A 15,678-nucleotide genomic window follows, 5' to 3' on the forward strand; every position below is an offset into this window, starting at 1 on the left:
AGGGTTCCTGTAGTGCTTCACTCTTCCACTAGCCCTGATTGCAATACAGATCTTTTCTAAGAATCTTGACGAGAGTTCCAGTAATTAATTTTACAGAATTAGTACTTATTTGTATTTGTATTTGTATTCTTCCCCCCACCTTAGAAACTGGTAACCTGGGCCAGTGATGGGAAGGACAGCCACACCTTGCAGCTGCCTGTCATGTCCTTCCCCTATGGACTTATCAGCAAAGCCGTTTGTCACATTGGAGAAGTTTCCTCATTTCACTTCCCTTTTGAGAAATGTTTCTCCTCTCAGCAAAAAAAGAGAAACTGTACCCCACACATGCTGGATATCCCAAACACGGACCCTTTAATCATGCTGAAGCACCAGATAACCTCCAAATCAAGCCTCCTATACCAGATGGCCAGAATCCTACCAAAGCCCAGAGATCTCGTGCCCTCAGCTTAGCTATCCCTCTGTTTGGAGCATCTGGGCATTTTCTCATTACGCATCTCCATCTCCATCCCAAATGATCACAGAAGCCTGACTTCCATGCCCCGCCTCTTTCATTTTCTCCATTATAGGATCTTCTCTCTGGAATCACCTAGAAAAATTAGAAGCCCAGCTAAAAGATGTCCTTTTTAATGACGCGTTTCGTTAGAGTACCTCCTTTTAAATTAATCTTTGTTGAGTTTCTTCTTTCCTATGAACAGCTCCCTTCTTCCCTCCACAATTCCCTCTGTCCTATCACAGATTGCAGCTCCCTTCTCCACACCATTGCTAACCTCTTCTCTTTACTTCCTATCATCAATTATTATTAAATTGTAAACCGCTCAGACGTCCCACGAGGGGGCAGTATAGCAAAATATAATAAAAGAGGGTATTTTGAAACCTGACTGGCTGGATGAGCCCAAGGACTGGTGTAAAGTGGGTGCAAACATCTGCATTTTATAAAGTGAGAACCCCCAAAATACCCAACAATTCCACAGGTAAAAAGGAGGAACACAAAAAGCAAAAACTGTGGAATCGATGTTCTTGATATAAAATAAAAAGTTTATTAATACGGTTCACTGGATGGATCATTCAGGTCTTTATCTGTCATCATCTACTATGTTGCTAGTATAAAATCCTAACAAAGGGGCTAAAATCCAAATACACGTTCAACCAATCCAAGTGATCCATGTTTCGGCTCAAAAGCCTTCCTCAGGGGTCCAACTTGAGCTAACAGTACAAATGACTTCACTGTGATCCACCCAAAGTCCATCCTCAGACACACCTACACTCGGCTTTTGAACAGGTACATAGACGCACTCGGATCACCACACAGGCATTGCATACACATGCCTATGATATATCTCCTTCCAGGGATTCAAGACAAAGTTGGAGAAATTCCTGCTAAACTGTAACGTACACAGGTGAGGCTGGACTCATTTAGAGCACTGGTCTTTGACCTGGGTGCCGCCGTGTGAGCGGACTGATGGACACAATGGACCACTGGTCTGACCCAGCAATTCTTATGTTCTTATCTGCGAAAACATCTCCACAGATAAACCACAGGACATAGCTTGTTTTCTGTATGTAACTACAGTGCCCTGTTAACCTAAGACATCCCCATATTACGTCACAAACTCACACCACCTAATCCCCAGACAATCCCTCAGCTCAAAGTGCAGCAGCAGGTATGAAAGCAAAGATGAAAATGTTATTATGCCCTTGTATCGCTCTATGGTACGGCCGCACCTCGAATACTGTGTGCAGATTTTGTTGCCATATCTCAAAAAAGATATAACGGAATTAGAAAAGGTACAGAGAAGGGAGACAAAAAGGATTAAAGGGATGGGACGACTTCCCTATGAGGAAAGACTAATGTGGCCAGGGCTCTTCAGCATGGAGAAGAGACGGCTCAGGGGGGTATGATGCGACCATTGTGAGTTGCATTGGCTCCCAGTGAAGGCACGAGTTGTTTTCATGTTGGGATGTTTGTGCTATTAAGTTGCTTTTAGATTAGCTCCATCATATCTAGTTGATATATTTCTTATAGCATCTTAGAAGAATAGTAGAAAGTCACACGCTCTGTTCGTTTTTCCATCAGTTAAAGGATGTAAAAGTAAGAAATATCTCGACCACACGCTGGCCTATCAAGCAGCAAATTATGATAAAGATTTTCGGCATTTAATACGTACATCTTTTTCTTATGAACAATTTAGAAAACAACTGAAAACTTTTCTCTTTTCAAAATTTCCTATGAATAATTTAGAACAGAATTGAAAACTCTCTTCGAACCAAAATTTCTGATCCTATATTTTTTATTGTGTCTTTTTGATGAAGTTTTGTAAACTGCATAGAACTCTTTTTGGTTTTGCGGTCTACAAATCCGGTGTTATGTTATGTCTATAAAATACTGAGTGGAGATGTGAATCGTTCGTTCACTCTTTTCCAAAATACTAGGACTAGGGGACATGCGATGAAGTTACTAAGTAGTAGATTTAAAACAAAGTGGAGAAACCATTTCTTCACACCACGTGTCATTAAAGTCTGGAATTCATTGCTGGAGCAGCAGGGTTTTAAAAAGGCTTGGATAATTTCCTAAAAGAGAAGTCCATAGAAGGCCATTATTGAGATGGAATTGGGGAAATCCACTGCTTAATCCTAGGATAAGCAGCATAGAATCTGTTTTACTCCTTGGGATCTTGCCAGGTACTTGGGATTTGGGTTGGCCAGTGTTGGAAACAGGATACTGGACTTGATGGACTTTTGATCTATCCCAGAATGGCAATTCTTATGTTTTTAACGTATTTTGGAAAATCTCTACAAAGTGAAAAATTTATTAAAAGACTGAAATACAACAAAATACAAGAACCCCCCCCCCCCCCCCACGATAATTACAGAATAAACAGATCATTTGAGAACATTAATTCATTACTAAAAAAACAAGCAAGTCTTGATTCATAAATCCATAATGTTACTGAAGGCTGTTCTGAGCTGGGAGTCAGCCAGATCCAGGTTCAAGAGCTTCAAACATCTCTTTGCAGCCTCTGCCAAAGCTTGTGAGGGCTCTAGAGGCAGCAAAGAAGGGTCACAGCTGGTCCACGTTCAGTGTCCTCAGAAGTAGACTCGACGGAGATCAGCAGGTGAGGTTAGGGTGCTGCACTGGGGACAAAGCTTCTTTGATCCCTGAGAAGAAAAAGGATTTTCATGGTTTTTACGGCTCATGTCTCCAGAAATGATGAAAACCACCGAGAATCATTATTCTCCTGCCTCACTGCATGATAGAAGTCCAAACAGTTCCCCAGAGAAAAGCTGCTTCCTGTGAAAAGAGTTCAGTCCTTCTCTTTCACCCTCTCTTTTAAACAGACCAAAACACAAATTTCAACTCCGAGAGCACAGTTTTGGATTTAAGGATTATGGAGTTCTCTCACACCTTTTCAATCCTCAAGTACAGCAGATATAGCCATGTCCCCAGAGGGGTTACAATCGACGTTTTAAAAACCCCGCCTACTTGGTTCTCTGTCCACTGCACTAGGCACTTGTGAGATGCATTATCAGAAATCCACACCCAAGAATGGCAGGATATCTCAGCCTATGCATTTGAAAAGCCACTGCAGTCACAGCTACGTTTCCTCAGGGCTAACCCCCCACTCACACCCCTCCAAGCCTTGCACAACCCTCCCTCTCACTTTCATTCACTAGAGATCCTGCAAGTAGGGACACCCGGGAGTCGACAGTGAACCCGGTCATTCAATGCCAGGGCCGAATCCAGACACTGGCATTACATTTCTAAGTTCAGCCGCAGTAAATATAGCCAGCAAACACCATATTCACAGCGGCCAGAGAGAGACCTGCATTTAGGTGGGTCTATCTAGCCGCTGGACTTAGCGATTGGCTGGTGCTGACTGACTGCGTTGTGCGACATAGCTGGTGACCAGGATGCTCAGCGGGACATAGATGGCCATCTCTCATGGTGAATATCTGCTGTTAGCTGGTTTAGTGCTAGCCAGGAGCCTTTCCCAGCCAGCCAAATGCCACTCAGGCAGAGTACGGTACAGGGATTCAAACAGGGATTGGACGGATTCCTGAGGGATAAAGGGATCGTGGGATACTGAGGGAGGAGCTGGGATGTAACACAAGTATAGAAACCCAACCAGGTCATGCATGTGCAAGACCGGAGGGTTAGGACTTCAATGAGAAACCAAGGTGGCAAGGGAGCCCCTTCTGGTGATTCAGACAGGTCGTGACCTGTTTGGGCCGCCGCGGGAGCGGACTGCCGGGCAGGATGGACCTATGGTCTGACCCGGCGGAGGCACTGCTTATGTTCTTATTAATATCTGTCAGCTCTCAAGAAACACGAGAACCTTTGTCTGGAGAAACCCTGCTTTGAAAAGACAGAGAGAGAGAGAGTGGGAGACACACGACACATGCGGAACATTTTACCAGTGTGCGGAGCCAGCATTGCTCACAGTGAATGTGCCAACACTGAATCGAAGTCAGGGGAACCGTGTAGGAATCCTGCAAGAGGAAGAGATAGACACAAATGACTTCTAGAAATAAATCTGCCAAAAGAAATTGGGGAAATCTCTAAACAGGACAGTAACAGCAGACTTAATTCCCCAGTCATTAGTAGCGATATAGAAGCTCACAATAAACGATAAATAAACTTAAGGCAATGATGGGATGGAGTCAAGTGAGATTATAAAGGGGAGGGAGGGCTCACCAAACAAATGTGGCATTTGTACAAGTCAGAACGGAGTAGCCTTTCGGTCAGCTCCTGCATTTGAAGCTTCAGGGTTTCCATCATAACTGCAGATCTGTTCTCACTGCCAAGACAGGACGGAAGATGAAGATGAAAACTAACATGATTAGGCCCAACTTCTCCTAGATTGGAGAGATTTATCTAGGGGGAATACCCCCGCCCATCTCCTGATCCATCTCCCTCAACCCAAGGACAATACCCTCCCATTTCCTGATCCAGCACCTTCCCCCCCCCCCAAAGCCAAGAGCCCCTCCTATTCTTCTGTTCCATCTCACTGACCACTGGCATAGGACCTATTCCCTTCTCATGAGCTCTACATCTGCACCCTAAGGGATCTGACCCCCTCCCGTCCCCTCCTCCTGCTGCATCACCTCCTCCTATCCCCTCATCTCAGGGACAAGATCCCCCGTCGCCCTCCTAATCCATCATTCTCTAGCACTTGCAGGACCTTTTCAGGGTATCTGGACATGCTGAGAACCTGAGAAGACATGGATGCACCTCAGCAGGCCTGACCTACCCTTTAGCCATCAATGTGCTACCTGAGCACAGGTTGCCAGATCCTTCATTGATATCCCCCAGTGAATTCCTTAGATCTGGTGTTGTATGTCTGAGCAATCAGTCAAGAAACTAGTAACATCTGGTACCTTCCAGAGATATCTGACGTTTCTAAACACGAGAAATGGAGCCCTGGGGAGACTCCTAGGAACCCTATACTACCCCTGTGTTAATGAAAAGATGACTACATCATTAGAGCCCTAGGCCCCATTCGCAAATGCTTCTTCCCTTGTTTCTCCTCAGAACCATGGGTGGCATCAATGATACGGGGAACATTTTTTCCCTCTCCCCACAGGAACTCAATTTTCCTGTCCCATCCCCGTGAGTTTTGTCACTCTCCCTGTAAGCTTTGCCTTAACCGCACAAGCCTCGAACACTTATGATTTTAAAGTGTTTTAGGCTTGTGCAGATGAGGACAGAACTTGCAGGAATGGGGCAGGGACGGGATGGGTAAATGAGTTCCCATGGGAATGGGGAAAAATTTGTCTGTGTCATTCTCTAATATAAACTGAAAAGGAGATGGATGAGGACAGGCTATGAAAAACATGACCAAGCCTTAACAGTAGCCAAAAAAAGATCAGTATTTCTCTTACACCATCACAGAGGCTAAAAATTCAACAGTCATTCAAAATAGTAAACAGCTTGCTGCAAGCCTTCAACAGAAAGTCACTCAGTAGGGACTCTAGATCATTTATTATTCTATTGTCCCTTTATTATGGCATTTTGGAAATCAATTTGGCCCCAAATTAATTGTTTACTGGAGAATCATATGGCATTATCCTATGATACGATTTTATTCGGTATGTCAATGAGAATAAAGAGCCAAATTTCATCAAAGAATAATAAATTTTTGATGATTATGACAGGACTCGCCATACAACAGATCACAAGTAATTGGAAAAATTGGAATAGACTTAATTATAATTTCTGGTGGAATTCGATATGTTATATTTCCAAATTGGAGAGAACAATAGTTGTGCAAAAAGGGAATTTTAATAAATTTAATGAGGTATGGTGGCCATTAACAAAATATTGCAATAAGTAGATACCATTTTTATATTATAAATACAATTTAAGATAGAAGGAATGGGAGGGGGGAATTTGAATTTATTAAATGACTAGATCATTAGGAAAGTTTATTGATGTGATATATTTAATTGAATGTAAGATTGAAAGGGAGGGAGGGGGCGTGGCTTGGCTTGGCAGCACACAAGATGGCAGTGTAATCGCAGAGCTCCTCAAACCCAGGTGACACGCTAAGAATTTGTAAAGTATGTCGCGGCTTTTTTTTTTTTTTTTAATAATTTCTTTATTCATTTTTTTCATATTACAACAAGTGTATCAGAAAAATGTATATGATCTTATAAATACACACTTGATTTACCTTCATGAACACTTTAAGTACAACATATCATATTTATATTCATATTTTATAATCTATATATATATATAAAATCGGAGGTATGTATGTGTGTATGTGTCGCGATCACGCAAAAACGGCTTGACCGATTTGAACAAAACTTGGTATGCAGATCCCTCACTACCTGGGATGATATGTTCTGGGGGTCTCGCGGCCCACCTGCACACGTGGGCGGAGTTACAAACATAAAATCAGATTTCACCCATTCATGTCAATGGAAAAAATGTAAAAAGCTGCCATTCTCACAGTAATTCAAAAACGGCTTGACCGATTTGAACGAAACTTGGTATGCTGATCCCTCACTACCTGGGGTGATATGTTCTGGGGGTCTCGCGGCCCACCTGCACATATGGGCGGAGCTACAAACAGAAAATCTGATTTCACCCATTCATGTCAATGGAAAAAATGTAAAAAGCTGCCATTCTCACAGTAATTCAAAAACGGCTTGACCGATTTGAACGAAACTTGGTATGCTGATCCCTCACTACCTGGGGTGATATGTTCTGGGGGTCTCGCGGCCCACCTGCACATGTGGGTGGAGCTACAAACAGAACATCAGATTTCACCCATTCATGTCAATGGAAAAAATGTAAAAAGCTGCCATTCTCACAGTAATTCAAAAACGGCTTGACCGATTTGAACGAAACTTGGTATGCAGATCCCTCACTACCTGGGATGATATGTTCTGGGGGTCTCGCGGCCCACCTGCACATGTGGGTGGAGCTACAAACAGAACATCAGATTTCACCCATTCATGTCAATGGAAAAAATGTAAAAAGCTGCCATTCTCACAGTAATTCAAAAACGGCTTGACCGATTTGAACGAAACTTGGTATGCTGATCCCTCACTACCTGGGGTGATATGTTCTGGAGGTCTCGCGGCCCACCTGCACACGTGGGCGGAGCTACAAACAGAACATCAGATTTCACCCATTCATGTCAATGGAAAAAATGTAAAAAGCTGCCATTCTCACAGTAATTCAAAAACGGCTTGACCGATTTGAACGAAACTTGGTATGCAGATCCCTCACTACCTGGGATGATATGTTCTGGGGGTCTCACGGCCCACCTGCACATGTGGGTGGAGCTACAAACAGAAAATCAGATATCACCCATTTATGTCAATGGAAAAAATGTAAAAAGCTGCCATTCTCACAGTAATTCAAAAACGGCTTGACCGATTTGAACGAAACTTGGTATGCAGATCCCTCACTACCTGGGCTGATATGTTCTGGGGGTCTCGTGGCCCACCTGCACATGTGGGTGGAGCTACAAACAGAACATCAGATTTCACCCATTCATGTCAATGGAAAAAATGTAAAAAGCTGCCATTCTCACAGTAATTCAAAAACGGCTTGACCGATTTGAACGAAACTTGGTATGCTGATCCCTCACTACCTGGGGTGATATGTTCTGGGGGTCTTGCGGCCCACCTGCACACGTGGGCGGAGCTACAAACAGAACATCAGATTTCACCCATTCATGTCAATGGAAAAAATGTAAAAAGCTGCCATTCTCACAGTAATTCAAAAACGGCTTGACCGATTTGAACGAAACTTGGTATGCAGATCCCTCACTACCTGGGGTGATATGTTCTGGGGGTCTCGCGGCCCACCTGCACACGTGGGCGGAGCTACAAACAGAAAATCGGATTTCACCCATTCATGTCAATGGAAAAAATGTAAAAAGCTGCCATTCTCACAGTAATTCCAACTATAAAACACTTTCTTTGACACTATAACCACTAGGGACATCGTTTCTATTCTACCACGGACACCATACATATAGAGTTTGTATGTTCTAACTGTGTTTGTAACTGTTTCCTTCATGCATCCCAGTTCATAATGTTATTACATTACATGAGTACTCACATATCCTGAACTAGGAAGGAACACAGGTTCCATTCTGAACCGGGAACAAACTGCATGGAGTTTCTTTTCAACCTGAGTTTCCACATATTGAGTTGTTTAAATCAATACTGAAACTTTTGGATGCCACTTATTCCAACAGATCTTCCTTTTCAGTTTAAGAGATTGCAAATTCCAGTGAGACTTGCATTCTCTATCACAATCAACAAATCACAGGGACAGACTATTACATACTGTGGAGTGGATTTAAGATCCCCCTGTTTTTCCCATGGACAACTCTATGTTGCTTGATCAAGGGTGGGTTCACCCAAGAATTTATATGTTCTTGCTCCTGGAGGTGAAACTAAAAATGTTGTTTATAATCAAGTTTTGTGTTAGTTGTATTGTATTCATTTTGTCAAATATTTCACATTATAATTTGAATATTGTACTTTTTATAAAGCTGTAAAAAAATAATTTCATTCACCACTATAAAGTATCTTTATTTCAATCCATTTACTGAGTTATTGCTATAATTAAATACCCGTGCAACGCCGGGACATCAGCTAGTGTTCTAAATAATATGTAATTCATTTAATATGTATGACCAATATAAATAAAATAAACCCCCCTCCCAATCTCTCCCTACCTATTTCAGAAAATATAGAAGTGTGATGATGGTCCCAAATGTACCCCAGTTCAGTGAGATCACAGAATACACGGGTATTGGTCTGAACACTTCACAAATTATAATTTAATTTAATTATTATTTATAGAGCTGTGATAATAATAAACAGTGATTTAATAATCATCACAGAATAACATTGTATATCTCCCTACTAGTTGACATAACAATTTTATTTGGAACATCTATGAGAATAAAAAGTCAAATTTCAGCCAATAATAACAAACTTTTATTAATAATGACAGGAGTTGCCATTCAGCATATCACCAGCAATTGGAAGGATTACACCAGACTTAATTACACCTTCTGGTGGAATTCACTGTGCCATATATATAAAATGGAAAGAATAATTGCCATACAAAAAGGGAACTATAATAATTTTTAAAAGATTTGGGGGCCATTGACAGCATATTGTGATGATTAGACGCCTTTTTTGTACAAATAGTATGTTATAAGAATGGAAAGGGGGGGTATATTGTTATTTTACTGGCTTTTCAGTATCTTTCAATATAATATATGTATAATATGCTTGAATTATATTATTGGCGGAAGGGGAGGGTGGGGGAGGGATTTAAATTTATGTACTTACAATGATAATAGAAAAGATTTTCAAGTGATTTGTATGAACCAATTGTTGTATTATTGTTCACTTGTGAGATATAAAAATGAATAAAGATTTGGAAAAAAAAAGAAAGGGAGGGAGGGATAGGATAAAATTTTTATCTATTAGTATCATAAATGATAGAATTTCAAATGATGTATTTATTGACAAATGTTTAATATATATATATTTGTTGTAAGATGAGAAATGAATAAAGAATTAAAAAAAAAAAAAAAAAAAAAAGACAGTCACTCAGCAGCACAATTAAAGGTCTCTAATCAGGACCAGAGACAGTTCCACCTATCAGCTAAGGAGGAGAACCCATCCTGGCCCCCTCCGTGAACTGCCATCTTAGAGGAATTCAATCAGGTGACCTTGAGTGGCCTATGGGCAGCATCCTGCTCTCACCGGACAGCTGGCAAGCAGGAACCTCCAAGAAGGGGCCTCTGACATTTTTAAGTCCTTTCTTCTGGAAGGGCAGCTGCTAACAGCAGTAAAAAGCTTTGTGGCTGCTTCACAAACACCCCCCCCAAGGAATATAGAGATGCTGCACACACACACTCTCTCACCGAGTGCCTTCCTCTCTCTCACACACACAGAGCGCTTCCCTCTCACTCCTTCTCTAGCTGTCTCAAACATGGTCTCCCTTATCACAGTTACCAGTAAAAAATGGTTTCAATCCCACCCTGAGGGCATTCAGCCAATGAGAACTAGAGACCATCAAGGATACTTTTGCTTAGCGAAGGAGGGAAGGTCCTCCACCTCGGAATCCATGTCCACGTCACTCTCCTGACTCCAAAGACTTCTGGGGGGGGATAGTCTGTAGTCTGGATAGATAAAAAGTGAACATTGCAAGAAGACTGTAGATATGCCCTTCCCACTCAAATGCTGACGTGACCTTTCCTTCCTCCTGGTCCAGGCAAAATATTTCACATTAAGCAGAAGGCCTCATGCGCCAATCATTCTGGTATGATCCCTTTCACCATTTCTAAGGTGTAGTTCTCACCTTCCTTCCTCATTCTCCACACACACAGGCTATGACCTCACCTTTCATCTCCACCGAGCTTTTCTTTGGACACTGGTGATTACACTCTCCCCAGTGCTCTCCTGCGGAAAGCTCTTCTTCTGCCTCCTCCAATTCAGGATCCCTGAGCAAAGGCACCACCAGCTGCACTCCAGAAAGGGAGAGAAAGTATTTCATGAGCTGATAAGAGTTCAATTGATCAGTTGGCCAGAGCTCTTAGTTCTAATGTGAGAGAAACCCAAGACTGAGGTTCCCCAACCCACAACTCCAAGTTCATCTTTATGGTCAAAAGCAGTGGGAGTCCGACTTCATCTTTATCAATCTCTGTTTAAAATGTTAACTATGCGCTGCCACTTGGGGAAGAATGGGCCAAGAGAGTAGGACTGAGAGTGAGACCTAGAGTTGCAATAAATCAATCACTCACCCGTTCATCCAGGTTAGACTTCATCCTTTTACATCTTCCAGCCCTGGCTGTAGAGAAGAAGAGAAAGATCTCATGAAGAAGAGACTCATCAGAAGCTTACCGGCTCAAGGAATATCCACCAGCTTTTGGAAGACATTTAGGATCAGAAATCCTGCTCATCTTCTAGGCTGCTCCGACACAAATTTCCTCCCACCACTGCAGGGTCACTCCTCAAACATTTAGGACTAATAATCTCTTTTGAGCCCTCCATATATTAAATAAAAACATGTGAGGACAGATTACACACATGGCCTGAATCTGAAGCAAATTTTAACCTCGACACAACTCAGATCAAGATAAGTTTCAGAAGGCAAAGCTCCATGCCCCACCTTCTCTTCCTCCACCCCCAAATGTGACTGTAATCCATCCCCAAGCAGGAGCTACCACTCCCCCAAGGCAGATACATGGTAAAAACTTCTAGAGGGGCAAAAAAGATATGGGAGGCTCGTGGAACCTTCTAGATCTGCACTTGCCGAGATAAAACACATCTGACAAAGTGGATTCTTGACCTGAAAAATATGAGGTGCTACCAGTCCCTCTGTTAGCCCTGATCTGTTCCTCGTACACATTGGAATGAGGGTGGTCAGAGCTCACATTACCCCATTCTGAGTGGCTGGAAGGTGTCTCTTACCTCCCAGTCGTGTCTCTCTGTTGTATTTCACCTGGAGAAATGTCTGTGAAGGAGAAAGCAAGAGTAAAGAATGAGATGGAAAGCAACCAACACCAGCTCCTTCCAACAAGTGAGGTCATGGTCTCATGTTCTGTGGGACAGGGAGAGGAGGAGATAGTGAATGCTGTGGATGGGCCATTTGGCCTTTACCTGCCATCATATTTCTATGTTTCTCCAATAATTCCCATCCATACCCTCTCAATTTCAACTTTAGCATGGTAACAAAGCAAATGATGGCAGAAAAAAACAGCAGGACCCAGCCAGTCTGCCCAGACAGCTGACCAGACCTGTAGCTGCTGTTCTGTGTAGGTGACCCCTTCCCCCTTTTGTTTTAGGGTTAGATCTGCCGTTCTGTGTAGGTGACCCCCTCCCCATTTTATTTTTAGGGTTAGATCTGCCATTCTATGTAGGTGACCCCCTCCCCCTTTTGTTTTAGGGTTGTATCTGCCGTTCTGTGTAGGTGACCCCCTCCCCCTTTTGTTTTAGGGTTGTATCTGCTGTTCTGTGTAGGTGACCTCCTCCCCCTTTTGTTTTTAGGGTTAGATCTGCCATTCTGTGTAGGTGACCCCTTCCCCCTTTTGTTTTAGGGTTGTATCTGCCGTTCTGTGTAGGAGACCCCCTTCCCCTTTTGTTTTTAGGGTTAGATCTGCCATTCTGTGTAGGTGACTCCCTCCCCCTTTTGTTTTTAGGGTTAGATCTGCCATTCTGTGTAGGTGACCCCCTCCTCCTTTTATTTTTTGGGTTAGACCTGCCATTCTGTTTAGGTGACCCCTCCCCCTTTTGTTTTTAGGGTTAGATCTGCCATTCTGTGTAGGTGACCCCTTCTCCCTTTTGTTTTAGGGTTGTATCTGCCCTTCTGTGTAGGTGACCCCCTCCCCCTTTTGTTTTTAGGGTTAGATCTGCCATTCTGTGTAGATGACCCTCTCCCCCTTTTGTTTTAGGGTTGTATCTGCCTTCTGTGTAGGTGACCCCCTCCCCCTTTTGTTTTTAGGGTTAGATCTGCCATTCTGTGTAGGTGACCCCTCCCCCTTTTGTTTTAGAGTTGTATCTGCCGTTCTGTGTAGGTGACACCCTCCCCCTTTTGTTTTTAGGGTTAGATCTGCCATTCTGTGAAGGTGACCCCCCTCCCCCTTTTGTTTTAGGGTTGAATCTGCCGTTCTGTGTAGGTGACTCCTTCCCCCTTTTGTTTTTAGGGTTAGATCTGCCATTCTGTGTAGGTGACCCCTCCCCTTTTTGTTTTTAGGGTTAGATCTGCCATTCTGTGTAGGTGACCCCCTCTCCCTTTTGTTTTAGGGTTGTATCTGCTGTTCTGTGTATGTGACCCCTTCCCCCTTTCAGACCTGAAAAAGTTGGGGTGTAGTCAGGACTTTGTCATACTTTTCTGAGCACGCCTGTACCCTGGAATACTGCACACCTACTTCAATGTTTTTAAAAATGTAGAAGCTGGAGAGGAGGCAGTGACTCTCACACTGGGTAACTTTTCCTAGAGCCCTGTGGACCATCAAAGACGTATCTTCAGTCTTTGTAATCTCAGTGCCCCCTGGTGGCCAGACTTTACACTTGCTCCCAGAAATGTATGCAAGCTCCTTGTTAAGGAAGGACTCCCTCCATGTTAATAATGTGAACCTGTACTGCAGGTTTGCACCAGTGAGAAACTGAGGAAAGCAACCTTCTTCACACAGTACCCACCTGCTGCCTGTCCTCTGAGGCTCGAGGGGAGCTGCTGGGAGACTCCGCGCCCTCTCTCTCCATGCCAGAAGACTACAGAGAGATAAAAGACTGCATGACTTTCTTCCTCAGAGACACATTATCTCACAAGTGTCTTCAAAGTTTCCCAAAATCATCACCCACAACATCTAAGATTCACACTGCTGGTGGACTTCAATGCCGTGTGAGCATTCTCCCTCTCCTCTCTCCCACTGCCAGACCTCCCCCCACCACCCCAAGTCTGAGCTGTCTCTCCTAGGTGCAAGATTGAACCCCCTCCAACTGGGCTGTCTCTCCTAAGTCAGAGCTCCCCAACTGATGGTGTTGGGCACCATCCTTTCCCCCACCCTAACAGACGGGGCTCTCTCCTCAGTGTCACTATGAATAACTTCAGACTCAGGAAATGTTTGGCGTGGAAACGTTTGTGCGCATTTCTAGGTGAAACATAACCTATTTAAAAGAAAAGTGGGTCAACACATACTAGAGCTCAGGAAAGCAGAGTAAGCCAGCCATTCGCTCCCTCTCCAAGGCCCAGTCTCGCTCAAGTCGTTACCTGTCCTGAGAGAGCCTCATCCTCCTGCGGCACCTCCAGCACACTGGAAACAGAAAAAGAAATGACCCATTTCTGAGCGCTTAAGGGGTCAACTGACAAAAGGTGCTCAGGCCTGAAAACCAAGATGGTTTTCAGCCGGTTTTGGCACTGGGGGTCAGTTTTAGTGGCAATTCAGCTGCTGGTGTCACTCATTCAGCAGGTAAACTCAACACCAAGTTTATCCAGGAAGCAGCTGAAAATTAGCACAATTCAATTCATTTGCATTACACCTACATCCAGGGCAGATCATAAAAATCACACATGAAATAAAAATCAACAAAACAAAACGGAAATAAGACACATTCTGGACCCCACAGGGCAGGCACTCACTTAGAAAATTTTGCCAGTATCACGGAGCCACTCCTTTCCCGCTACACTACATAGACAGCATCGACCCGGTTCTGGAGATTTTAACCTGGAGGTCTAGTACCAGAACTACCACACCCCACTCTGGTACCACCCAGGATTTAGCCTACAAGTCCAGTACCAGGCCACTGAATAATGTTCTACTTCATACAGGCAGTAACTCTGAGGACTGCCCTGAGGGAGGTGACGAGTGGCCAGGCTGGAGTACCCAGCGGCATAGCGGTGGTGCCCCACCCCCGCTCCTTCCCCGCCACACTCGTGCCCTTTCAAATCTTCGCCAGAGTGAGCAGCTTTTCCGGCTTTCTCTCTGACGTCACTTCCTGGCCCTGCGACCTGGAAGTGATTTCAGAGGAAGCCAGGCCAGTTGCTCACGCTGGTGAAGTTTTAAATAGGTACGGAGGAGGCGGGAAAGTGAGGGTGCAAGCATGGAGGCGGGCACCCCCACCAGGGCGGTCCGTCCCCACCCTACACACCCCTTCCTATGCCAAGAAGAAATCAAGAGAGATTCTTTTACCTGTCTGAGAGCTGGATTAAAATATCGAGTTCATACTGCAGATGCTCTTTTAAGTGTCCACGCTGGAGCTCCTGTTTACAGAGGGGGCAATACAGTGATGAACAGCTGCTCACCTTCTTATCTCCTGAAAATCAAGAATAGAAGTCATTGGATGTGAATCGCTGTTCAGTTACCATCTGCTCATGAGGAAGGACAAAATGCAGACGTTTGAGTACCCCCAAAGCCAGTGCTCCTGCACCATTCTCTACAGCCCCTCCTGCTGGGAGAGACTGGAAATGCAATGGTTATTGTTGTATTTCTTTTGGGGGGGGGGTTTATAGCTGGATCTTTCTAAACATTTAAGATCTAGGCTGATCGTCAAACATTTCTGGCTGGCTGGAAAGAAATGGTCTAGCCCTGGCTTAAAAGATGTCCAGAACCATTAGATTCCCCTCAATCATTAGCACTGGCAAGTCCCCCTTCAGGTCATGACCCCAAAACTTCCCTAATCCTACCCAAGGGC

At 43.9% G+C, this 15,678-nt stretch overlaps 1 protein-coding gene across 6 annotated transcripts in view; it reads right to left on the bottom strand.

The window, feature by feature from the left end:
- The window catches only part of TNFSF9 (TNF superfamily member 9), a 106,794-nt gene that overhangs the window by 24,963 nt on the left and 66,153 nt on the right, over positions 1–15,678 (bottom strand). For 3 of the 6 annotated variants that reach the window (XM_033923816.1, XM_033923813.1, XM_033923817.1), the window contains 10 exons: positions 15,177–15,300; positions 14,258–14,300; positions 13,687–13,758; positions 11,959–12,001; positions 11,289–11,335; positions 10,888–11,008; positions 10,571–10,667; positions 5,250–5,339; positions 4,694–4,796; positions 4,414–4,488 (listed from right to left, as the gene is read on the bottom strand). In XM_033923816.1, the coding sequence (XP_033779707.1) occupies positions 4,414–4,488; positions 4,694–4,796; positions 5,250–5,339; positions 10,571–10,667; positions 10,888–11,008; positions 11,289–11,335; positions 11,959–12,001; positions 13,687–13,758; positions 14,258–14,300; positions 15,177–15,300 (815 nt within the window). Of the gene's footprint in view, positions 1–2,864; positions 3,157–4,413; positions 4,489–4,693; positions 4,797–5,249; positions 5,340–10,570; positions 10,668–10,887; positions 11,009–11,288; positions 11,336–11,958; positions 12,002–13,686; positions 13,759–14,257; positions 14,301–15,176; positions 15,301–15,678 lie in introns of those variants that run through there. The other 3 variants (XR_004537217.1, XM_033923815.1, XM_033923818.1) reach the window with 3 other exon arrangements.

The sequence above is a fragment of the Geotrypetes seraphini genome, chromosome 16, assembly GCF_902459505.1.
Source record: "Geotrypetes seraphini chromosome 16, aGeoSer1.1, whole genome shotgun sequence".
Lineage (NCBI taxonomy): Eukaryota > Metazoa > Chordata > Amphibia > Gymnophiona > Dermophiidae > Geotrypetes > Geotrypetes seraphini.